Source organism: Numenius arquata, chromosome 12, assembly GCF_964106895.1.
Source record: "Numenius arquata chromosome 12, bNumArq3.hap1.1, whole genome shotgun sequence".
Taxonomy (NCBI): domain Eukaryota; kingdom Metazoa; phylum Chordata; class Aves; order Charadriiformes; family Scolopacidae; genus Numenius; species Numenius arquata.
This window is the reverse complement of record NC_133587.1, coordinates 29,007,458-29,032,910: the sequence shown is the minus strand read 5'-3', so window position 1 is coordinate 29,032,910 and position 25,453 is coordinate 29,007,458. Positions and strand designations below refer to the sequence as shown.

Genomic DNA, 25,453 nt, shown 5'->3' with positions numbered 1-25,453 from the left:
TACTGAATAATCTGAAATAATTAAATCAAAGATTGAAAAAAAACCCAAGAGCTTTAAACCAGATTCTTAAAAAAAAAAAATAATATTAGAACTTCTGCCTTGATTTCAGCAGCGCTGAGCAGCATCCAACCAAAATACTTAGAAGAAAGCATCCTGTTTTTTTCCAGCTGAGAATATTCAAACCACTAGTCACTTCTAAATTTTATGGTTTTCACTCTTACCTGTACATTCAGCCCACAGAAGTACTGCTTCCTACATAACAATCGATTCTGTTTTGGAGTGATAGCAAACATTTTCATCCATTGGGATTAGGAGTCTGTTTACGGTTCAGTATTAGTGTTACCCACTTCTCCCAAGCCTTACAAGCTTTTGTATTTTTCTTGGATTTGCCAGTATCTGAACTCTATGATCCTGAATAAAGCCTATCTATATTTTTTTTTGCTAAAAGCCTGAAGCTGTCTGGCTGTTATACTGCTTTCAACCAGTTTTAATATTTTCCCATTTGGAACAATTACTTTTAGACTATTTCTACTTTACTTGCCACAAAAGCCACCTATTCTTATTTTGGTGCTAGAAGGGAGAGTTCCAGTGAGCATACTGAGCTGACTGATTTTCAACATTTACCTGCTGCTCTCAGGCTCTTTGTCAGAACACTGCTCGAGTTTTCCGCTTCAGACTGAAACCCATCCCAAAGTGTTCCCAGAAACAGCAAAAAGGACAGCAAGGGCAAAGAGCTGGCAAGAGCTTTTCCTGTCATTGTTACTGTTTTCCATTATACAGCAAAGGTTTTCCTTGTGGCTAAGCCTACCTCTCTTGCAAGATGTTCAGACTACTGTCATTAGTCCAGCTGCCTAGTTATTTTGGTGTTAAGCTGTGGGCACAATTCTGGCATAATAAGCTGTCCTGTGAAGATGTGCAACGCCACTTTTGGGTAAAAGGAGAGATGGACAGTATTACATTTGACGTATGAAAAATAAATTACAGCTTTTTTTTTTTTTAATGCTTTCTTTTAAACAAAATAAAATAATAAGCTCTGCTGCTTAATGGCCTAGGAAGGTTAAATTACCATTTCTAACCTTTAAAACACATCCAGGGAAGTCTAGGTCTGGATCTCACCACTAACAGAAGCAGTTTTAGCTGCTCCTCTCCAAGTTTCAACAGGATGAAATGGAATTGTTCACTAACCTGTAGTGCTCACCATGTACTTCCACTTCACCACATATGTGTCTCCCTCATGGAACTGCCCGATGCTTTGCTTAGGCAGTCTACTGTAATCAAATTCCAGGATATGCCAGACATCCACAGAAGCAGTGATAATTTCAAACTGCCTCCCGTCTTCTCCTTCTACAAGTCCATAGCCCCGGCCAATATTCATTCCATCCAAGACAGTGCCTACAGTTGTTTGGGGCACAGCTACCATTAGCATGACATCATATGGTTTAGTCTCAGATCTGGATTCTTCCTGTCAAAAAACACAGAAGAGTATTCTTTGAGCATAGTTTTTTTGTTTTTTTTTTTTTTACTCCACAGATCCACTCAAACAGTTTGACTCTCGCATATTTCAGTACTTTGGTATCTTGTCATCATTTGATGCCTTGTCAAAGCCACCTTGGCAGTATTCATTGAGCTGCGTAGCACTAATATAAAGCAACTCTGTGCATTCACTGTAGGTGGTGATGTTCCGACCCCTAGGTCAAAGCACACAAGACAAAGAAAATGCTCTGAATCCTTGAGAACAAGCTTCTCTGGCTTTCATCCCAGCTAGGTCATCTAGTTTGAAATACCTAGCATGCTTATATGCACCTTCTGGTGAAGAGACTCATTAGAATTCTTCTCATTGAGTTTCTTCAGCTCTGTCCAATCAAGAAATTTTTCTTTGAACAGTATGGTCTCATTGTGTTCTGTGAGTCTGCCAAACACAGCCCAGTCTGGGCGTCCTTGTCCCTTTCTGTACAAGGGAACAAAAGAAATAGAATCAAATTAAACACTGTGAAATAAGGGCAAGAAAACTAAGTTTCTGCAATGAGACTAAACTCGAGTTTTGATACCTGGGTATGAGGGGATTGCATTCCCCTGGGTCCAGAGGATTTATGTCACAATTGGAGTAGTCAAAGGTGCCATTCCACAGGTGTTTTGCCAGCTGGAATGCCACTTTTCTTTGTGCTAAAGTAACTTCCTTTCCATGCCATACATATACTTCACTGCCAAAATCAAACACCAGCACCTAAAAACCAAACCAAAACAGAAAAAAACAACCTACCATTAGGATAGGTGATACCCTGATCCTCCAGTTTCCTAGTGCTGCAAGCTGGCAGCGTGTTGAGCACAAACTCCTCCAAATATCTGAGTTTCTGCAGCGGCACTAACAACTAGCACTGCAACGCAATTAAGGCCAGGGCAGTAGTCTTCACTGTGATGTCTAACTGTTGAGGATGACTGGAAGCAAGGATGGGGAATGCTATGAGGTGTATCTTTAGGTGGTAGCTAAGTCACTCGCAGATTAGAGAGCTCTTATCACTGAACACCTGATTCTGTTGCATGACTGACTGCTGTCCAGTTACAGCAGCTTCACTGGCATTTAGACCTAAGCTTTGTCCTGCAGCTGTGGAAGGCTGACAGAAGATACAGCGTGGGTAACTGCCTCAGCAAACAGGCAGCAACTGGAATACTTTCAAAAAGAAGGAACGTGTCTTTATTTTGGAAATCTGCTCTCATTCCTACTTAGATGGGTGAAATAGTTGTTTGAAAGGGAAGAGTCTGCTAAGCCTAGAAATAAAAATGCTTGAAAGGGAAACTTTTTTTTTTTTTTCCAAAGTGCTACCTGTTTTGCACTTCATGACTTTGGAGTGAGCCACTGTTCACAAAAAGATTTACACTTACTGAAATAGTATTTTACTTTAAAGATAACATCATCTAATTTCTTGAGATCTGCAGCACACTTTAGACAGCAAAGTGTTCAGAAGCTTTTCAGAAACACAGAGGACCCAATTTTCAGCAGTATGTTCCTCGCTTACCACAGGAGCAGTAAGTGGCACGCTACCTCTTTTGGTTGTAGCAGGGTACATTTTGGCACCTTTCCCCAGTAGTCATCCTCAGGAATGAGTTTATCTTCTACGAGACGGTAAATGCAATTTGTTTCTATTATTGCAGCTTCATACATTTCGTCTTCTTCAGGACTTCCAGCAGCTAAAGGAAAAGATTGTCAAAAATAATAAAAAATTGTAACATCCAACTATCTTTACTAAAGAGAACTGACTCAACTATTTTACTGTCATAAAACAACAGATACTGTAACTGTAAGAATGCTTACACTGGTAATTTGTCTGTCCACCAAGGAGCTTCCAGAAGTCTTTGGCTGCATGGGTATGGGTATTTATTCCTTCTTCTATAGTCTGTATATAAGAAGCTCTACAACCAAGTTCCCTCTTTGTCTGAATTAAAGTTGCAAGTTCTGAAGCCTAAGAGATTAACAGTTATCTGAACAGGATTGCTTAAGTCTTTGGAATACTTGTGCATATCTTGTTCAGGGAAAAGGCAGAAGATAGGATATAATAAAGCAAATAGCAGGAGAAATGGTTATTATTTGTTGCACTAAATAAACAGACGCTAGCGAAAATGTTACAGAAATACTTTAATTCTTTCATTTGCCTTAAAACAAGACTTGATCTTCATGAACATGGGAATAAAAAGGACATCCTGCAATTCAGACTATTTTTTGTTTGAGTGCAAATCTGTTTCCTGAGGATATCCTCTTTTCTCTTGCAGCTTCACAAACTGCACACTCCTATGTCATTCACTGCACAGGCTAAAACATATTTACAGGAATCCTACAGATCTACCTGTCAGTTACATGCCACTTTTCAAGAAAACTGGCACCAAAGCTCAATTACATCAAAGAGACCTATGCAGTGGCAGTTCTAAAAATAAATAATAAAAAACCAACTAGTACTAACCTTTGCTTTTTCTATGACATTTGCAAACTCTCCTACCCATAAGAAACATAAATGTGGAGTTAATAACAGGAAACAGTCTCCGCTGTTCAGTGACGAGGCCCTGGGTTCAACTAATCTTGTTTGAACATGTCTTCTTCCTAAGGAGAAAACAAAGCTAATTATATTCCTTTGATTACTGCTATCAAATGCCAAGATCTAATTTGTTTTGAATGAAATACAAACAATCCCAGCACATTTAGCAAAATATATGGAAACAGACTGTTAAAGAAGAATTAAAAAGACTACTACTGTGGAAAAAGGGTTTACTCACAGGAAGCAAAAGACTCGTTGCCTCCTTTCAACTAATATTTCTATTATTTACTGTTCTTGCTTTAACAACTTTTTGTCCTTCTGGAAACAAATGAATTAAGTAAATGGCAGACAACAGTCAAATTCCAGAATCCTTTACATTTGCTTAAGTGAAGCTATTGTACAGTTTCTGTAGGCAGTAAAAAGTTTTAAGAATTTTACTTTGAAAAAAAAAAAAAAGCTATTATTTTGCAGAATCAGATGCATTACTATTCACTGTAAGGGAAAGTGAAGTAAAAACAGTGGCATGTCACTTCCAAGTTATACTGAGCACTGGAAGAATGGAACAGTTCAAAAGTTTCCACAGGAGATGGATAGAACTTGTGAAATAATCTGTTTTCTCCTTGGAAAACACACACCAGTGGCCACAATGCAAATCTGTTTGTAAGGTTTTGCATTTGTCACACAGTTCTCACTTATTCTTTTAGGTTTTCGACATAAGTTTTTGGACATAGATCTAGAACAAGGTAAGCATCCAACTGTGGTAGAAACTCCCATATGTTACAATCAGCCTATTATGTATGGAAAGTAAAAGCAATTCCAGCATACCTTTAACTTGTAGCAGCATTAGCTTCTTGTATGGCACAGCACTGTTGTTAGAGTTTTGCTCTGTTAGATTAACACTCCGCAGGCTCACGTTGCTGAAGTTCTCTTTGCTGGCCAAGCCAGCAAGTGCTACTTCTGAGAAATTTGAGTTTGTGGACACTTGTACGTAAGAAGTAGTAGGAGAAAAAAACACACAAAAAAAAAAGCAAAGAAAGGACAAAATTATAAAAAAATAATTGGTTGTTGCATTAAAAAAAATGCCCCCATTATTTCCAGTTTTTCTCCTTCTCAGGAGCAACAGTAAACCAGGTTGAACTCAGATTAACTACTAGCCCGAAAGCTTTGTGGGTTTAGCAGTACCTAAGTTTCTAGATATCATCCAAGAGTAAACTGTCAGTGTGAGAATTATGTTATTTGGCAGAAATACCAACTTTGCTAGGAAACATGTCTTACCCAATGTTTTTTGAAGTAATGTGTGGATTTTCAATGCCTTATAATTGATTAATGATAAAAGACAGCAGAGTAGCCAAGTCTAATTAACTGAAATTCCCTTCAAATTTGTCTCAGCCAGTGTGATGCAACAGTCATTTATATTTCAAAGTATTAGTCATGTTTTACTGTAAACTTAAAGCCTAAATTCTTGGCAAATTTTGCTTATTTCTCAACCAAAGACAAAGCACTTTATGAATTTATAACTCAGGGAAATGGTTCTCATCAAATGACAACAAAGTATTTACACATATAATTAGCATTTGCATCAATACAAGCAACGTTTAAAGCTGATCTCCCTTTATTCAAATATTAATAAGGAAAATTTGTACCCAAAATGGTAAAATTGACTTGAAAAACCTTTGAATAAATTTTACAATAACATCTCTTGCTGTCCATCTGGTTGTCAGGAGAAAGCAATGTCACAAGTAAAACACAAAGCCCTGCCACAGAGCACTAATCCTTTATGGAAATTAATTTTGGAGTCAAGGCTAACCCCAGTTTCCTACAGAAAACTAGGACCCAAAATTGAGGCCAGTGTACCTGAACAAAAGTTTATTCTTGTCAGCTCTCCCCTCCAGCATAACATAGTGCTAGATCTGCTTTCCTTGTTCCCCTGTCCTCACCCTGCAGGTGCAGTGGCACTCTCTCTCTGCACAAGGTGATTGTGCTAAATATAAATAATTAAACCTATGCACAGGAGGCAGCCGTAGGTAGCTCTCCTTGAAGAATTCACACACGCCCTTCCCTCCAGACCTCCTAACCAGTCTACATTCAACCTTACACCTCAATCAATATATTGCCACTTAGAGAAAACATTCCATTCCTTCAGTTGTGGTTTTGCGTTGGAATTTTTTGTTTTGTTTTGAATTGAAATAGCAAGACAGTGTCTTGTGCAAATCATACATTTAGCTTACTTTTTTCTACTTTCATTCGTTTTGACTCCATGAAGGCAACATTCAGTCTTTGTTCAGTATATTCGTGAAGAATATCTTCTCTCGCTGCCAGCATTTTCAAGGGGTTTCTTGAGGACTGGACTCTGCGCGTAGGTCTAACTGCACGTTTGTGCTCTGCTACAGAAGATATTAACCTGAAAAACAAGCAGTGTTAATAATCACCAGTTAATTTTTCTAGCCAGAATCATCTAATGACAAGAGATTTGCTTTGATTTTGGGTGTGACATTTGTTAGGAAATCAGGATCAGTTCCTTGATTCAGGCAGAAGAGTGATTTCAGAGATGTGTAGAAGAAATGGACATGCCCAGTACTAAGATATCTACAAGATGACTTAAAGCTGAGCATTTTGACTACCACTCCTACATGGAAAACCAATGGGGGAAAAAAAAAAGTTCTTACTTTGGTGCATAAGGATCAAAGATGGCATCAAAGTCCTCATCAAGGTCCAAAGGCACTGAGGAGGAAGGGAAATCCACATGGCGATAAAATTTGGAAAACGTTTCATCATCATCCAGCTTCATCACCTCTTTTACAGATTTTCCTGTAACTGTCAGCACTGTCTCTTGCATCCCAGCAACTGCAAGAAAAAAACAAACAACACACCACCTCACTCAATAAATAATACTAGAGATTGTAACTCTAGAACGCATAAACTTGGCTTGCTTGGTAGTTGCTGGGGGTTTTTTTGGGATGGTGGTTTTTTGGTTTTTGTTGTTTGTTTGTTGTTTTTTAAAATGACATTTGAAGGAGAGATGGTAGAAAAGTCTGTTGGAAAAGAATGATAAAAACAGACTGTAACTGCTACTCATATGCAATAATCTTTATTACAAAATGGTTAGGAAGTATGGCTAACTAAAAAGTTAGGCACTATCAAAAATGAGTTGTTCTGATAGGGTGATATAAGCTTTTTATGGTTTTGTATATTCTGTCTTGCCTCCAACCACAAAATTCCTTCCTTTGAAAAGATCTACTAGAACTACAAGTGGAAAAGTCACTACTTCACACTAGTGAATATGGCACAATCATCATCCTGTGCTAGTGCCCCCTCTGCTGAAATGCGAATAAGTTTCTTTATGGTATTTGACACTATGAATTACAAAAGGATTTTTACCTTACAAAAGGAGGACAGACACGTGAGAGGGAAACACCAGAGAACTCTAGACAGCTTTGTAAGTAGCCAACAAGCTGTACAAGGAAGCTGCATGAGCTGCTACAGAGAGTGTTTTCAAAAAAGCAGGGAGGTAAATGAAGTGTGCTTGGGGCAGCTTAGTGTCCTATCTTGATCTTAATGATCTTAAACTACATTTAAAGCTGTTTCACTGTATATGGCAATATTATTCAGACTGGCTGTGTGGTTTTGAGAAATTTTCCTCTTGAGAAGAATGTGTACATCACGTGTAGAGAAAGAAGAAAGTTATTTTGGCATTTGCGGTTTATTCTATTATACTTTCATAATACAATAGCATAAGATTTTTTTATTAAAATTTAGCAAAGACTGAATCACAGAAATAAACAGTGTGATCAATAAATGCATTCTGAACAAACAAATACTCAGTTTCTGTTACCAGATATTTTCACTAAGAGCTACTTTAAGCAATTTGCTGAAGTTGGAGAGCGGATACATTGCCACCTTTGGTAACTTCACCAACCTTTGTTATTCAGCCTTCCCAAGAATGACTCCAGCTTGTCAAGCTTCATATCTGATTCCAATTGCATATCAGGCCTGGCTTCAATTTCTAAGCAAACCAGAAAGTAAAACTTGTTAATTGACAGGAAGTGAACAAGCCTGAATGTATTTCAGCCATTTTTATTCCTTACCTTCCAAGGGCTTTGTAACTGGGGTGGTAGACTTCTGCCGGTTACTGAAAGGGGATGCTACTGGGGTTAGCGCACTTGGAGAAGCCAGGCCTGCATAAGAACAGTCAACATAGAAAATGCAGTCCTGGGTCAGCCCACGTTTCCAACAATGATGACAGGGGAAGCTATGTAGGGAAAGCAGATAAGCCTGGCCGCTTCCTACAGTCCCTCATGCTTCCCCAGCCTCCACAACTGTCGCATTAGGGATGGCAAAGTGTACTGCCTTGCGTGCTCCTTAAATCAACAGCAGAAACTGTCCCATTCACAAGAACAAAGCTTTGTTTCCATTTGCCTGTAAGCAAGCTACTAACAAGATACATGCTTTCTCTTGAACACAGTCATTTTGGTTGTTTTCAAGGTAGCAGCAGTTCACTTGGTCTGCATTTTGGACTCCAATTCTACCACAAGCCACATTTTAAAAACATGCAACTGTTCTGAACGAAAAGATAAAGTTAGCAGGAAAACTATCAAGATCTTGCTTGGCATCTTCACAATCACCACCACCTCGCCCCCCTTTTTAAATTTAAACTCCTTTCTATTCATACACATAGAAGGATGCATCTGACTTCTGAATGCTATCCCTGGATTAAGGAGTAATTCTTGGGCGCTGTTGCATTTTTAAGAACCAGCAGAAATGGAAGTAGAAACGGAAGTCACAGTTCCCACCACGTCAAGCACTATCCCTCCCCTTTTGTTGTACTCTCCTTCCTCCTTTTCACTAGCTATCATAAAGCAATTAATTCTGGACCCAGTGGATCAAATAAGATTATTTTTGTTTAGTTCTTTTCATGTGAATCTAAATTGCTCCAGTAAGATAAATGGCACTCTATAGGTTTCACGTTTTTTATTAGGCAGAAAAGCACACCGAAGCAAAGGATTGCATCTACTACCTCTTGTTGCCTAGATTTTCAGTAAATGGAGAAACTGTCATTTAAACTTTCCTCTAATATCTATTTTTCACTTAGCCATAGTGTACTAATTACTGAGCCACATAAATTTAAGCCCTTAGTTATTTTGATCAGATTAAACTAATATTGTGCTGGGAGAAGATATACTAACCACATTTCCACTATATCTTTACTGCAACTCCTAGCAAGTAATAATTGTCAAACACCAAGATAGATTTAGAATATAATCTAGTAGCTTTTCCACTAACATTTTTTTCCCTGTTACTTAAGAGACTCAAAATTCCAGCAGGTTTTAAGTCAACTGGTAAAGCCTTCATCAAGACGTATTTGAGAGGACACAGCTCTTAAGCAGCTCTCCTAGGACTTAATCCACAAGACCACATTGACAACCGCTTCAGATGTTAGTAAAGGATCATCTTCCAATTAGGACTGAAAATTTTTCAGCCATAAGAAGCAATTAAAATACAGCATCTGTGCACATGTATATAACAAGGATTTAATTTTACATTGCTTTCTCATCATCTCTTAAATTAAAAACTCATCATGGTAATTTATTCTTTTAGGCAACAAAAATAGCACACATCTGAATAAAATCCCACTTGGACTATTTTTATTGATGCCACTGTCACTGGATTACCTTGCTTCTCCAAAAGAATGATTGCAACACCTAAAAAGATCCTTTTAAGGTATTTTTCTTTTCCCACTAAGAAGAGCAAATGCTATCACCTTCTATTCCTTTCCAAAGACCAGTCTATTTAGCCAAAAAAAAAAAAAAAATCTCAAAAAGCAGTCTGTGGACAACTGAACACTTCTTTTTGGCAATCCTCCAAAATAGCTTAGTCTTTAAACACTAACCACTGTCATTTCTAACAGCAAAACAATATAAGCAGCAGCTGAAATCTGTTACTGATAGGTGTCATTTGTAATACCCTGTATCTGTTTATCTGCCAACAGAATGTGGCATGGATTGCTAATGGAGTTACTTCCTGTTGAAATACTGCCCTCACCCCACACTGATTTTTTTTTGGGTGGTTGCCATGTAATTCAAGGTTCATTGTTGTGTTCTTGTAACAAAACAAAATTTAGTATTCATTAACCACAAGAGATCAGTTTAGCTGCCTTCCTCCCAAAGCTGTTATCATCCCAGGCGCACTGCGGGAACACCTGTATTTCTACCATGTACAGCCTTCAGAAACTCCTGTCCACTTCAGAAGAATGATTGCGCCTGGAAACACTGACTGAATTCAAGAGATCCCAAAAATGTCAACATTGCTCCCTTGTCATTACTACTCACAGAAATCTGCTCAGTGATTTCTTCAGCCAAACACAACACTTCAAGTTGTTGTCCAAAACAGCATCCATAAAAATAACACGTGTTTGCTAAATATTCCCAGTGATCCTAAGAGTGGGGGAAGCGCCAGCAATAGCAACAACTAGATTTCACAACTTTTCTCTAGACAGTGCACCTGGCTTTTCAAAGGAAGAATAAATAAGAAAGAATAATCCAACTGTGCCCTCTGGGTTGTATTAGAAGGAAAAATGAAGACTGTTGAAGTGATTGACTACCACCAGTTGGACAGAGTCCAGTAATAACTGGATGGTAGTGCAACAGTGCAGAACAAAATGGATCAGTACCAATGGCCACAAGAAGTTAAAGTGAACAGTCTCATGACACGATATTCAGTTGAAAATAAACAGTCCTCCTCTTGCTAAACATGGATACTGCTTCTGCATAGCTTTAGCTTGACTTTATTTTGACTAGACAGATAAGCAGTGGCTTATTTATACAGGGATCATTTCATCACTGACCTTTCTTTACCATTCGGCCAGCTACAGTGAACTGTGTGGAGTCATTGGCTGCTCCTTTACCCTTGGACTTCCAGGCTTCTTCTCGAGCTGTGATCAGGTGTTTCCTTTCTTCAATGGTCATCTGACTCTCCTGGTTATCTGCCACCCTCTGCTTTTTGGGAGGAAGAGACAGACATGTTTAGAAATAGATAAACTGACCAGGATATAGCAAAAGACTGGCTGAACATTTCAACTGCCAGCTGCGGAGGGAAGAGAACAGGAGAAAAAGCTACTGAAGTAAAGTCACAGACACAGCTTAGTGACCCTGACCTTGAGAAGCTCCGTTGTCTTGCTACCCCATTACACTGTGAAGATAAGATTTTGGTCTATGCTCTTTGACCTTTTTTGACACTACCAGCCAAGGCAAATGGCATCCCTCTAAGCAAAGCAAACCACTTACTCTGTGTATGATACAATTATCCAGGCTTTGTTCTTTTGAAGCATGACTTGCTACACTAGTGAGACCACTAAACTGACTTTCAGCAGATGTTTTCAAGTGTGCAAATCTGCAGGTGGCACAGGGAATAACAATGAAGAAGTGTAACTTCAGTTGGTGTTTTCTGAATCAGTCTCTCAGAGTAACTCAATTCTCCAGGCAGGATTAGCAGCTTTATATCTCCAGAGGCTGCTCACTTTTGTTCCTATGTCAGCTTGCTCTACTGAATATTTTCCAGTGACTTTGATCATCTCTCCCACTCCCTCTCACCTCTGCTCTTTTTCCCTTTTAGGTCACTCTCAGCTTTCTTCAGTTGCTGTAGATGGTAGCAGCCAACAGACTGAGTGACCAGAAGCAGCTAGGAGCACTACCTTAGTGCCCTCCTAACACAAAGGATTGATGATGGTGCATTAAACAGGAAAGAAACTAAAGTTACATACTCCGCTGTAGTAGGTCAAGCCAAAGAAATATTGCTTCAATGCACTTATCTTAAAAAAAGTAGCAACATTTCAGGGATGATACCACATAGAAATCAAGCATGAAAGTATTTTTAGCACATGGGACTGTCAACTCTAGAATTACTTCCAAATTGTGTGCTATTTGGCATTTTTCTTCACAACTTAGCTGCTAGAATTGAAAAACCACATGAAAATCTAAAGCTTTAGCACAGCTCTAGCTCATAAAACCACAAAGGGGAAATGAAAACGTATGCAAAGACTTATGAGCATAAAGTAAACACACTCCTTTCAAGAAACAAGGAAGAGATATAAGCCCAGATATTCTTATTTATTATTTTCTTAAAATCAAACAGACTAAATAAATCAGTGGCTTTGCATAAAAGCAATTGTGACTGCAGGGAACGCACTGAAATAAGAGATTTTGTAGCTTTCAGCATTTACTAGAAGCAGTATCCATCAGCCAGAAGAGTAAAGACAAGCCAAGAAATGGCTGTACAAGGACTAGGACACGAGAGCCGTCCACTCCTTCCCTCTGGTTCCCTTCTGCAGTAATGCTTGCTCTCAGTTTATTAGGAAAGACAGCTGGGCAGCCAGACACTATGACTGCAAGTCATGATAATCAAGATAAAAACCCCTGATTTTTCCCTTGAACTCCAAAATGTTCAATAGAAATAATAAGATTCCTCATCTGTAAAAGCCTCTGAATGCTTTAAAGAAAAACACTGGTAGTAATTTCTGTTCACTTCCCCCAATCTCTACCCATTCCAATGCCAGCACAGCCACCTCTGGGATGAACAGCTGGTAGAAAAAAACCCACAGCAACATACTAAAGCAGATCTGGGCAGGAAATTAATAAATACCTAATGAAACCACAAGTGAAACTTCATTCACAAAACAAATACTTTTAACTTAGTGAGGATGCTGACTTCCATTGCAACACAAGGGGAAGTGAGGGAGAGGTGGGAAGTAGTGTCATACGGATTCTTTCATATGTTTTGGTTGGTTGGTTTTTTTTGTTTGTTTTGTTTTTTTAAGTGACAGGGGATTAATTTTGAATTTTGTCTCCAGTGAATACCTGAAGCCTCAGAGTCTGCAGAGCTACTGGAAATTCTGAAGACACAGACCTGGAAAGAGTGTGTGTTAATAACTACACACGTAAACTATAAGAAAGACCATAAGTAATTCTGGAGCTGTGTCAAAGGAAAAAAGAGAGTAGCTGTCTAACAACAGAAACAAACATTATTTTTTTTTTAATGGAAGATTTCAAGCTGCTCCATTGGGCAGAACACCTTTGGAGTTCCTAAAAAAAATAAATAAATCAGAGTGGATGTGTATGTTAAAAAACTCAGAGAAATTCCATGTTAGATCTCTTCCTAATGCATGACGACTCACGTGATGATTAAAAGAAAGAATAATTTTCTATAGCTGGAAAACTAACATAAGCCAACACATTAGTCAAAAGAAGTTTCAGAAAAAAATACACCTGGAAATCAGGAATAGTTTAGAAAGCTTTTGCAATTGCCAAATGGCAGCATTTATGGGGGAATTAGTTGGGCAAAGCACATTCTGCCTGGGAGAAAATATGGCAAGAAAGGTGAAACTCAACAAGCATTTAAGTGCAAATTTATTTCCAAGTGAAAAAAAAAAAAAAGATATAAAAGAAGAATAAATCTCAAATTTGTTAACTGTGACATTTTGATAAGGGGAGCTAAAGACTCCAATAAAAAGCCAAAAAAAGAATTAGTTGTGGATGCCCCATCACTGGAAATGCTCAAGACCAGGCTGGATGATGCTTTGAGCAACCTGGTCTAGTGGAGTTGTCCCTGCCCGTGGCAGGGGGTTGGAACTCGATGATCTTTAAGGTCCCTTCCAACCCAAACAATTTTATGATTCTATGATTCTAAATAACTGGGATAGGAGATGCCCCAAACACAAGCAGTGAATTAAAAAGGCCGCCTTTGAAAATGGGAAATATATAAGACTGATAAAAACTCAGATGAGGGACGATATTTAGAAGAAGCAAAACTAAAGCATACAGACACAGGTCACACAAGCTACGTGTTCTAAGAGACGCTCATGGGAAGACTGCTGTAAGACAATCAACGAAGAATCAAAGCACAGGCACATAATTAATGCCATTCCACATGGCATTATGGAAAACAGGTTTAATCAAAATGGTAAGTTTGATGAGATCAAGTATGATTAAATATGTTAACACAGTTATCTCTGATTTCTTTAATATATTTGACTTAATCATGGATGACATTCTAAGGGTTTTTTTGAGCAATATAAAAATATCAGCTCATCTTACAGGCTGCAAACTAGTTAACTGACTGAAAAATTATTTCCAAATGGAAAAGAGCCATGGAGTGATCTGATTCATCCCAACTTTGATCACAATGTTTTCACGCACATGGAAACAAGATACAGTTCTGCTGAGACAACCCTCAGGATGACATCAACATACAGAATAGTGATGAAGATAAAGAAGAAATAATCGCGTAGATGGGTAAAAAAAGTTTATCAGAAAAATCTGGTAAATGAGGCTTTTAAAAGAAATGTTATTTGAAAAGGGAAACAAGCAAAACCCAGACAGAAAAAGATGAGAAAAATTCCCATAGAACAGTTGTTCTGAAGAGATAATCTGTACTGCAACAGCTAATCCATTTCCACACTTCCATCTTGGATGCTGACAATTTTGAAGTGTTTCAGGAAAGAGCTAAAATATTTTTTCAAGATTTGAAAAAAAATCTACCTCAGAGTAAATCAGATGAATACCTATTTTTACTGAAGAGAAGGTTAAGAGTTAAGTTTTACCCAGTGAGAATAATTACATATGAAAAATTACTTGATATTGCAGTGAACTTTCTGTCTGTTGACAGTTCAGAATAAAGACAGCATATTTTTCTAAAAGATCTGCTTTAAGTCTGAGAAGGAGTTATAGACTCAATGCAGGAAGAGTTAGAAACAGGGCTTACTTTTCTCCCACTGCTTGGCTAGGTTGGATGACAACATTGGTTTTTTCTAGCACTGCAACACATTTCTTGAGGGTATGCACAAGGACTTCACTGTTTTTGCAGCATCATTTCCTGCTAAGGAAGGGCCCAGATGTAGGCAATGCTCCATTTTGTACCCTACAATCTTCCAGTCCAACCAGTGTCCCCTTCAGGTCACAAGCACACAACTGAGAGTGGTCTGTTAGCTGCTGGTTTGTTGCTTGGGGGTTCATTTTGTTTTTTAATGCAAGAAATAAGTGAATTAATGGTTTTCTATGTTGAATATCAAGACTGCCCCTACTGGGGGTGTCCAAACCAAGCACAAACACAAAAAACCTATTTTTCAAAAGGGGAAGCCATTTAAAACCAATGTTACAAATTACATAAAAGAATAATCCAAAAAGTACCTATTTACTTCTTAATACAAGTAACTTCTCTAGTTTAGGCTCCTAAGACAAAAAGGCATGAGAAGAATCCAACAATTGTACAAGTATGGAAAAGTTTCTGCATTGTTTTCCTCTGCAACTTCAAATGGGTCTTGTTATAAGGAGAAAACTCAAATGGAAATGCACAGCTTCCTGTTCAAAAATGGTTTGAGCAAAGTAGAACATACTCAATTCATGTCTTGTGCAAACAACAAAACAATTGTGTCAGAAAAAAACCCAAACAAATCTGTATGCACCTTGATACTATGCTAGAAGGAAGCAGGTTTCTAGGAGGGCAGGATGCAGCTCACCATGGTCAATAGAAAGATGAACACCTTTTGGGTGTTCCCCTTTTAAGATAGATGGGATGATCAGCCCATTGAAGAACCTCCTCTCACTACTGGGGGGATATTGTTATTAAGTCAGACTATGCATTTGCCTTCTAGTTACATAGAGCTGGTGAACTCTGTTACAACAACATGAATAGGTTATCTGAAGTAAATAGCAATAAAGCTATATTAAAACCAGACTTACAGAGAATAGGTAATACTAATACATTTTAGTTACTAGCCCCAAATTTAATTTTTACTTAAAAAAAAAAAAAAAATCAAAGTAAAAGATCATCCTAACAGTTACGAAAATGAATGTAGACATGGTAAATATCAGTATTCAAAATGTTTGTCATAGTTCCAGGACCGTCTGGCATAATCATCATCCTCTGTTCTAGCAGTGAATATCTGCCCCTTGGATTCACTGCCATTACACATGCTGGCCAGAATGCTCCCCATGTGCAACATGCGCTGCATTTTGTGTGAAAATGAAGAATCCAGTGGTTTCCCTGTAGTACTACAGCCACAGATCTGAGCTGGGAGGCAAGGGACAAGGAGGTGTAATAAAGCAGAATTAGACTTGCATAGACCTATTGAGACTTTCCAGAGAACTGTCCTGGTTTTCTCATGTTTTTCTTCAACTTGTTTTTTCGCCCGCTCCTGCCTTTGCCTTTTTTTTTTTTTTTTTGTTACCTCTGATCATTTGAAACTGACACTGTTTGCTCAGATCAAGATCCAGTATTCTACTTCTGCTCAAAGACAACTTTGTTACGTAGCTCTAGCTGAAGAGTTTATATTTCTCATTATCTATTAATTCTTCATAAGTAAGCTCTTCAAATTTTTTATAATGGAACTGCAGAGGTATGGACGTGATTTTGAGGACGAAGTCACATGAATCACACTTCTCTAACATTTACTGGAACAGCAGCAGAACTCTATTCCCAAGCAAACACAAAGTTAACTCTGTTGCTACAAGTTGCTTTGGGAATATGCATCTTAGATCTGAATGTAATTTTCTGTCTTACTCCTCCCTCCAATAATTAAATAGGAAGTTTGTACAGCATTTCACCTTCCATCTCCAAGGATGGTGTTCATCAGAAATCAGAGAGCTTGATTCTTTCAAACTAGTACTACAGACCTTAAAGGAAGAAAGAGAGAAGCGGGAAGATGGGACAGTCAGAGAATAGAAGCAGAATGTACCAAGGCAAAAACCCTTTAGACAGGGACTAGGGAAAAGCACTATAGGAAAGTCACCTCTGAACAAAAGGAGCTTGTTTGTTACAGTCAATAAATTAGATGATTTTATGTATTACATTGTATATGCGCATTACTTAACAGAGAAGTCACGCTATACAGCATTTTATTCTAAAATAAATGCTGTGCAGTTACATATTGCTCCTTTTATACACTCCTTTTAACAACTTGCAAGTTTTCAGTGTTACAATGAATGCAATAATGTCTCCTTCACTTACTTTCTCACCTATATAGTCTAACAGATACAGAATTTTTAGGAAAGCAATGAGAAGAGAAACACTAGCAGAATGTATATTGAAGAAAAGTACACAGTATAGTGGCATAATACGATGTTTCTTTAAAGCAGCATTTATTAAACTGGTTAATCAGTTAAGAGGATTATTAATTTCCTATGTAAAAAAACCTGTTAAAATGTGCTTACTTCAAATTGTCGAGCATTTAAATTGTGCAGACTTTTGCTCACCTGATTAATAGGTAGAAAAGGATGAAATTTATGGAGAGCGGGTATAACGGGAGAGTAAGTAGAAGCATATACAGGTTCCTATGACAAGGACAGAAGCAAAGCAAAGGAATTAGAAAAGAACTGGACTATCAGAAATGGAGATCGGGGGGCGGAAATAACTCATCTTCCCCTAACTTCTTAAAATGAAGTAAATCTGAATCTTTTAATCTTCTAAAAATGTTTTCCCTATTGAAAAGCTAGAGATCAAAAATATTGTCATAATACAACAGCATGTTTACCAAAGCCATTCCATGCAAGAACTAAACAAGTTAGTAACAATATCACTACAACTCAACATGAAACAAACCAGCACAGCCAGAAGATACACTATTCATATGCTGATAATTTTTATGTCTCTGTTTTCATGCACCATTAAATAGATGAACCATGTCAACCGCAATGTGAATAATTCTGCTGCAAGTTTAATCAGACCTGGCTAAATAACAAGCCATCTATTTTCTGGATGAAAGGAAAGAATGCTTACTAAAACTGGGATACTCAAAAGCCATCTGGAGGGAATTGCTAAGCTCAGAGCACTCAGTGAAGGTGAGTTCACCATTCTAAACAAAGCCTACAAATAACCCCTGCCTCAGAGCTGGGCTTACCCAAAGCTGATTAGACATGGCTTCATCATCTATAATTCTTCCTCCTTTCTATAGGTTAAAGCAAATGTGGAACATTGCACAGAATATAGGTAAACACTGGTCGAGTGGCTCAAAATGAAGCCTAATCATTAGAGTTTCAGTTTTTATTAGAACTGGATATGAGCACTTGATGGATGCCATATATGAAATGGATAAAACTATTACCACAGCAGGAGAGTAATATTTTGCCTAAAAGTAACTTTTTAAGGGTTTACCCCCTTTCAGATTTTCATACACTTCATCTCTGAGTAATTCTGAATTGACTGTTCAGCCCTAGCCTTTAACACCAGTGCTGAGCTGCAGTTTGAACTTGGTATAAGAATTAAGTGCATTTCAAATGTCATTCACTGCTTTAATGTGAATGTGGCGGCACTGCAGCCGGTAATCACATTAATCAGGGACTCCATTAAAAATGGCTGACTATAAAATAGTATCAAAATAGCAAGATTTACTGGAATGAAAATTCCTAGGGAAAGATTTTAAAGTTAGTTAACTTTTCTACCCATGAAAAAACCCAACAAACTGGAAGTCTTCCATCCAACTGAAGATGATGAATACAAATATACTAAATCAGAAATATTTTTCCCAAATAAAAGGGATTTTTTTTTTCCAGTAAGACATTACTCAATGTACAATTGTTCCCCTGATGTTAGAGCTATTTTTTGAATTGTCCAAGTATGTTTTACCATACATATAAATAATTTAAGAAGTCTCACAGCTTCCAACAAATTGTCCTCCTATGTGCAGCAATCATCAAACCAGATGCTAGACCTCCAAGTAAATCTCAACGTCCCCACACATCCATATCTCCTTGATTTAATTCTTTATTCCCTTTTTTTCCCCATTTGAGGTTGCTCTGTCAGCTTTTCCATGAATTTTATTGTTTTTCTACAGTTTAGCTTACATATAAATGACTATAACACATTTGGAGAAATATCCCACTGTGCAGACAACTGTGCAGAAGCATTTTGAGTAGAAGTGATCAAACAACACTATTTAATGTAACTTTTATTAAAAGTATGTCTTTCAGCTTTTGCTGTCTATAGGAAAGCTAAATGTACTCTAGTAACTTTCTATTTTACATGGCTATGCTTCAATAATTAAGATTCCAGAACAAGTTAGATAACCTCTTAAAAGACACACCCATACACAAAAGAAAATGTAAAAAGGTGTCTGACTACATGAAAAGGAGTGACATACTGCAACTAAAAATGTCAGGCATTATTTTGAACCAGCAGGGCATGACAGTTTACACACCTTTGCTGTTGATGCATGACTGCCATGTGTGGAAATTGTATTTTAACTAGCTCAAAACACAGGAATCAATACAATCCCTGCATTTTACTGGAATCTAGCAGCTGAAAGCACAAAGATTCTTAAGTATGTTGCAGTCGCAAAGCTCTTCTACAAATAGAGACTTCAGTGGCACACTGCTTCATGGTCCTCAAAGGATAATAGCCACCACATTGATTACTTATCAAAAATAGTATTTCCAGTTATAAGGGCAGTTGACATGATGTTTTATAAGCAGTGTGGTCAAATTAGTGTAAGCTTTACATCAACATTGCAAATATCCATACAGTTCTGGGAGTTGTTAAGATTTTTTCTTATACATCCAAGACTTCACCCCATTGGCAGCCATGCAAATCCTTTGATTTAGGCTCTAAATAGCCAAGAGCTAACATGAACCAACAGAGTGGGTGACCCAGTGTCACAGAACTCCCACTGCTAGCATTGTCACATCAAAGCTTGTACCCTTCAAGCACGTCATGCTCGCTTACTTGCTTTAAAAGCCTAACTTGTGCTATGCTGAGTGAAGCTGCTGCATATGGTAACACAGCAGGGAGGATACGGGTGCTGGGGAGTTAGAAGAGAGAACAAAGGTTTTGCCTCTGCCTGAATCTTGGCAACTGCTTAAAGCTTTTTCTCAACTCCATTGTCTTTAGCTGGAGTACATTTGTTATCTGATCTCAACAGTTGTCATTTTGGAGACTAGCCTGTTAAAAATGTGACCACAATTTTGCTTTCCTTGCTGAAACTATTTTTGCTTTGGGACATCTTTCAGACTAGCAACTGGATTTTTGAGCAAGTCCACAGGGCTAAACCAAAACAAAACCCATAACCCAAACTACAAAAATCAGCTTCCTTGGTTTTCTGTCCAGTTAACACACAACCATTGATGAGTCACATGTTCAGGCACAGATTATCCTCAATAATGACAGACTGTGTAACAACTCCTTACTTGTAATATACTTATGGAAGACTTTTTGTTCTTGTTTACCTAAACTATTTAATAGAAGCAGCATTTTCACAACTAAATGATCGGATCCAAAGATTACTGTCCCCACTATTAAAATTTATCAGACAAATTTTATCTTCATTTGTCCTCTGTGAAAATACTCCTTCGAAAATAAAAGGCTTTTGAAACAGCCTTTTTTATCTGACACTCATTTGCAAAATACTAGACTCAGAAGAGATGCAAGTCTGCATTACTCCTGTAGTTTGAACCAGCAGTCCATTTTGAAGCAAGTCTCCCAGTCATCCTCACTTTTTGTGCTTTGGTTCACATCGCAGAATGCACAGACTTTTGGATGAAAGTAAGCCCTGAAGCGCACTCCTGGATTCCCAGAAACACCACAGTTGCTAACAGGCAGAGGCTACAGGAGCACACTAAGCTTAGCTTGAAGCAAAACAAGCAAGCATGGCATGGATAGCAGGTCCTCATCAGTAATCGCTGTGCTCTACAGATCCACTCCTGCTGAGCCACATAACTTATTCATGTATAGACATTGTCAGAGCGTGCTAACAATATGAACTTCCCTTTCCTCTACACCTTTTTACTCATCTCCCACTCTATTCACTAACACTGCCAAGACAGATAATATTCTTGTCCAGATGGTTTTGGCTATCTGCAAACACTAAAGATCATGCAAGATAACCAAAAGACAAACGGCTCATGAATACTCTGGTACCTGCATTTTCTCAGTGTTTCTAGGATTCAAAATTACTGCTCAAAAAAACCTATACGCACAGAGACAACACAGCTTTAGGTATCTGAAATTTTTACAAGCTCACCCATCCTAAAGAAAACACCTGAACTTAAAGTCTTAAGCTAATTTCACTGGGGGAAAAAGGCTTAAAAGACACTGTAAAGACACTGTAACCGATATTACATGTCCCAAGACAATGAACACATTCTCGTTTAAAGAGCTCTCATGTTGGGAGAACTGCGTTTTAAACAAGCCTGACAACAAGAGGAATAGCAGGAGGTAGTAGCTAATATTAGGCATGCCTGTTTAGTTGGATGCATCTTCAAAACGCTGAACCATTTCAAGCAAGATGTTTTTTCCAAACAAGGATAGAGTTACCTTCTTCAACAGCTGCTCTACTTCTTGCATCTGTGTGCTACGATCAGTGACAGACACTTTTGCGTACTCCTGCTTTTTGCTGAGCCTGCTCTTCCAATCTTCTTCACCACTCTTCTTCAGCAATGCCAACCTAGAAGAAAAACCATGCGAAGAGGTAACTTTAAACCCTTTACTTCCCGTTATCCTCAAAAGCTACTCTTATTGTTTTGCTATGCTGCATTCAAGAGAATATGAAATTAAGTTTTATAACATTAACTACAGTTAATTACATTTCATACACATATACAAAGCTCACAAATGAACACCAAGCCTTTACTGAACATGTTGAATGGGAATCATCTGTCAAAACACAAACATCTAGATCTCAGACAGGCACTCCAGTAGGGTAGGGGAAGTCACCTAGGAATGACGTCTACACAGGCATGATCTTCAGCTTACCTTTCTCAGAAATTAATATTTGTATGAATTTTCTAGCTTTCAGAAATCATTCTTAGTAATCCATAAAAATGTAGATCTGCAATACTTGTGCAAACAGTTGCATTGGTCCACTAAATAGTTTTTATTTTAGTTGGATTAAGTATTCCTACATAACTTTCTTCAATTTAGGGCATTTCAGTAAGGATTATACAAAACCCTTAACCCTATTAATATTTGAACATGTTCAGTAGTTAAAGTGTTGGCAACTTATTTTGACCACAAGATATGGAGATTCCTTTTTAGAGATGCGATTACTGTTACCCTCATAGTAAGTCTTGAAACTCTGAGGAGAAGGAAAGGGTAGGACCGAATAGGTCTAGCCAGAAGCCAAGTTTCAGGTAGCTGCTTCCTGCAAAAATCCAGGGGGTGCAACCATGCTACTGACCAATTCAAGGATGACCAATTGGTCCTAAGCAGTCATTTGAGAAAAACCGAGAATGCAGAAAACAGTAAATCCACAGAATACAATGGCAGTAAGAATGTTAGTATTCAAGAAAGCAGTTATTTCCTCTCTTCCTGCCCAGACAGGCAGCGCTGGCAGGCTTCACATCGCCTGGTTGCTTCATACCTCACAGCACGGGATGAGTAGGGGTGAGAAGGACTCACAATAAGGAGTTGAGGCCATGGTCATTGATTCCAGAACGTATACAAGATTTCACTGCCCAGAACTAATCTTCTAGATTGCATCCATGCATGTGTGAAACTGTGAAGGAGACCAAGATGGGACTTGAATTGCCACCACGCAGTTGAATTATCTTCAACAGTCATGTTCTCTCAGGTCAGCTTTGCTTAGAAATGATCTGTGATAATTGAAGCTGGAAGGAGTTTTGGTCAGCTTTGGCCTTAAGATGGGTTTGTTTTTAGAAATGGCTATAGCGGCTCAGCATAGCAAGCAGAATTTTTTTTTTTTAACCTGACATTTGCCCTAGACCTTTGCCCCAAATGGATTGGTTAATCAGGAAGGGAAAATCCATCATTTTAAGACACTTTCTGTTTCTCTGGAGACTTTGTTTTCTCCTCTGTCATAAGGAAGGATTCATACCAGCCCTCCACTCTTCAGTTTTATGTAATGAAACAACTCATTCCTAAAGCAAGAACACACTTTTGTCTGTTTTGAGGAATGAAATCACCACTTAATAAACATGATTGCTCTGTATGCCATTGAAAACTTCACTGCTGTGTAAAACCTAAAGCCATGTATTTGTTTCGAATGATAGAAACAGCAATAAACTCAGACTGCCCTGACTCAGCAACAACTGGAGAGCACCCTTTTGTATTAATAAAGACAGAAGAACTACCAAACTGGTTCACACAAGCAAGTGCACCAGCTCAGTAGCTTAACTCAAAGTAGACAGCAGTTGATTCTTTGGAAATTCTGCAAAAATAAGGCAGTTATTTGGTGTAATCCTTGGATTTGTTTAGGGTCTACCAGATTCATTGCATACCTCTATTTTGATAAGTAATGAATAATCTTTCATTATTCACTTCCACAGTTCTATTCATACTGCTTTTGCCTCAAAAAGTTCCTTTTCCAATCTGAAAAAAATCAGTTTTACTCTTTTATTGAAAGAAAAAAACCTTATATATCTGCCCTTCTTTGACAGCTTGCTCTGCATCCTTCTTTCACCTACTACTGAGAGTATCTGCCATCACGATGGAATGATCATCATAGCAGAGGTGTCAGGAAGAGTTCAACGCAAAAGCTTTCACAGCTGAAGGTAAAATGTTGGATTAATACTGAAGGGAAATAGACAGAAGATTTGAACAATGGTTTCGCCTAAACAAGGAGCATTGTCTGAAAAGCCTGGGCAAAAGTCCTGGCAAAAAATGTCAGAAATGACACATCTTCTGTGGCAACATTTTAGTATCTTAGCTGCTAGTGTTATCCTTGAGTCAGACTAAACTGGACACAGGCTTGGCTTTCACATGTACTCCATTGGCTGCACTTGACCAGTTCTTTTCAGCTAAATCATAAATCCTGGAAGCCAACATGAGATAAGCAACTACAAAAAGGAAGCCAACTGTTAAAGTGTGCATAAATTCACTATAGTGGCAACTAGTTACATAGGAAAGTCTTGTTCTGGTGTCCATACATCAAAAAAGGTTGAAAATTAAGTTTAGGCTGGGGTCTTCCTGAGAAGGAATGCATGATGGTAAGAGGTCCCACAGAAATTAATTATCTGTAGTTTTTTTTTAAATGACGATCATGGCACGCAGCTGATTTCTAAAGTGGAGCTTATACGGTGGCCTTCTAGCAACTTTGGTCTCCACAAAGATAGGTAGTTAGACACAACTGATGCTCCATTCGAAGTCCTCCAAGACATTCCTCTTCCTGAAGGCAAGACAATTATAAAAATGTTTCCACTGCTCATATATAACACATCAGTGGATTGGCCTCAGCTGCCTAAAACAAAACATACTCAAAGATATGACCTTTGCTGCCTCTCACCTTCAAGCTGCTTGTTTGCAGAAGAGAGAATGGGTGTCTTTTCTTCCTTGAAAAAACATGATTTTCACTCTTGCATATAATCTAGGTAATTCTGAAAATGCCAGGTATGCACTCACTCCACAAGGATAATATTAGTTCAGTGAAGTAAGTCTTTGTGGAAAATCACTTTCATCCAGACCAGCATGAATACATCCTGAAGAATATCATTACATCTGTGGAAAAGCTGTTCTTCCATAAGGTGAAAGAATGTCTGACACAGCCAGAAAAATCCATTGGATGGGAAGATGAAGTTAGTGAATGTAAAAGGAAAAAAGAATCCAAAGCTTAATAGTTAATCTTTAGCAGAAATGTTCTTTGAGGTTTATGAATACTTGGCATCAGCTATAGCCAAGCAAAAGAAAATGACTGGTTGTAGCTTTTTAATTCTGGGCCAAGAATTAGATTACTGTGGTATTCTAGAAGGCTAAAACGTTTTGATACCAGCTCTGCCGTGTACAGATGTTTGTGGAAGTAGAATATACAAATTCCTGACAAGACAGCAGGTATTTTGTTTTGTCAGCTTTGGGACTGACTAGACAGTCTTGGAGGCCTAACAAAAGCGATTCCAGATTGTGGGTGTGACTGACAGTCTTTAACATCAGTTCCTCAAGAGATCAACTCAACTGAAGCATTAAATTTAGGACTGAAACAGCTGCTAATACTTGGATCTTCCCTTCCCTCCAACCTCCTCTTTTTCCTTACCAGGATCAGGGAAGGCAGGTCATTTACCACCTATAAAGCAGAAGTTATTGGTCTTAAACCTTATCTGCCCCAACAATCGACATATTTACAGAAGATGGACGGGAGGGATGAAGGTTGCTTTAAACAAAACAACAGTAAACTGGAAAAGGTAAGTACATCCTTTAGAAGGGGGACTAAGACTGTACAGCTGTTTTAGCTATCCCTGCACCCCCTCTTTATGTCAAGAGGATAACAAGGAGTGGGGCCAGGTCTACAAATGAGGATGACTCACATACAACCCAGAAATACATGAATTTAGGAAGCACGCTTTGGAATCACGTTTAAGAAAAAAATGGTTAGGAGTTCCTAATATCCCACCCACCTCACCAAGTGAGGGAATACTTTTAGACAGTGAAAGTTTAATCAAATGGCTATTTTTATTTATTGTTTCTGCCTCCACAGCAAAAGAAAATAGAGTAAAACCAGGACT

At 38.2% G+C, this 25,453-nt stretch overlaps 1 protein-coding gene across 1 annotated transcript in view; it reads right to left on the bottom strand.

The window, feature by feature from the left end:
* Positions 1 to 25,453, bottom strand: part of SVIL (supervillin) — a 105,178-nt gene that overhangs the window by 10,750 nt on the left and 68,975 nt on the right. Inside the window, exons 18-31 of the mRNA XM_074156910.1 lie at positions 21,318 to 21,447; positions 17,267 to 17,344; positions 10,867 to 11,017; positions 8,111 to 8,200; positions 7,942 to 8,028; positions 6,692 to 6,869; positions 6,254 to 6,426; positions 4,851 to 5,006; positions 3,954 to 4,090; positions 3,311 to 3,458; positions 3,041 to 3,186; positions 2,049 to 2,224; positions 1,804 to 1,948; positions 1,186 to 1,462 (exon numbers count right to left, since the gene is read on the bottom strand). Of these exons, the coding sequence (XP_074013011.1) occupies positions 1,186 to 1,462; positions 1,804 to 1,948; positions 2,049 to 2,224; positions 3,041 to 3,186; positions 3,311 to 3,458; positions 3,954 to 4,090; positions 4,851 to 5,006; positions 6,254 to 6,426; positions 6,692 to 6,869; positions 7,942 to 8,028; positions 8,111 to 8,200; positions 10,867 to 11,017; positions 17,267 to 17,344; positions 21,318 to 21,447 (2,072 nt within the window). The remainder of the gene's footprint in view (positions 1 to 1,185; positions 1,463 to 1,803; positions 1,949 to 2,048; positions 2,225 to 3,040; positions 3,187 to 3,310; positions 3,459 to 3,953; positions 4,091 to 4,850; positions 5,007 to 6,253; positions 6,427 to 6,691; positions 6,870 to 7,941; positions 8,029 to 8,110; positions 8,201 to 10,866; positions 11,018 to 17,266; positions 17,345 to 21,317; positions 21,448 to 25,453) is intronic.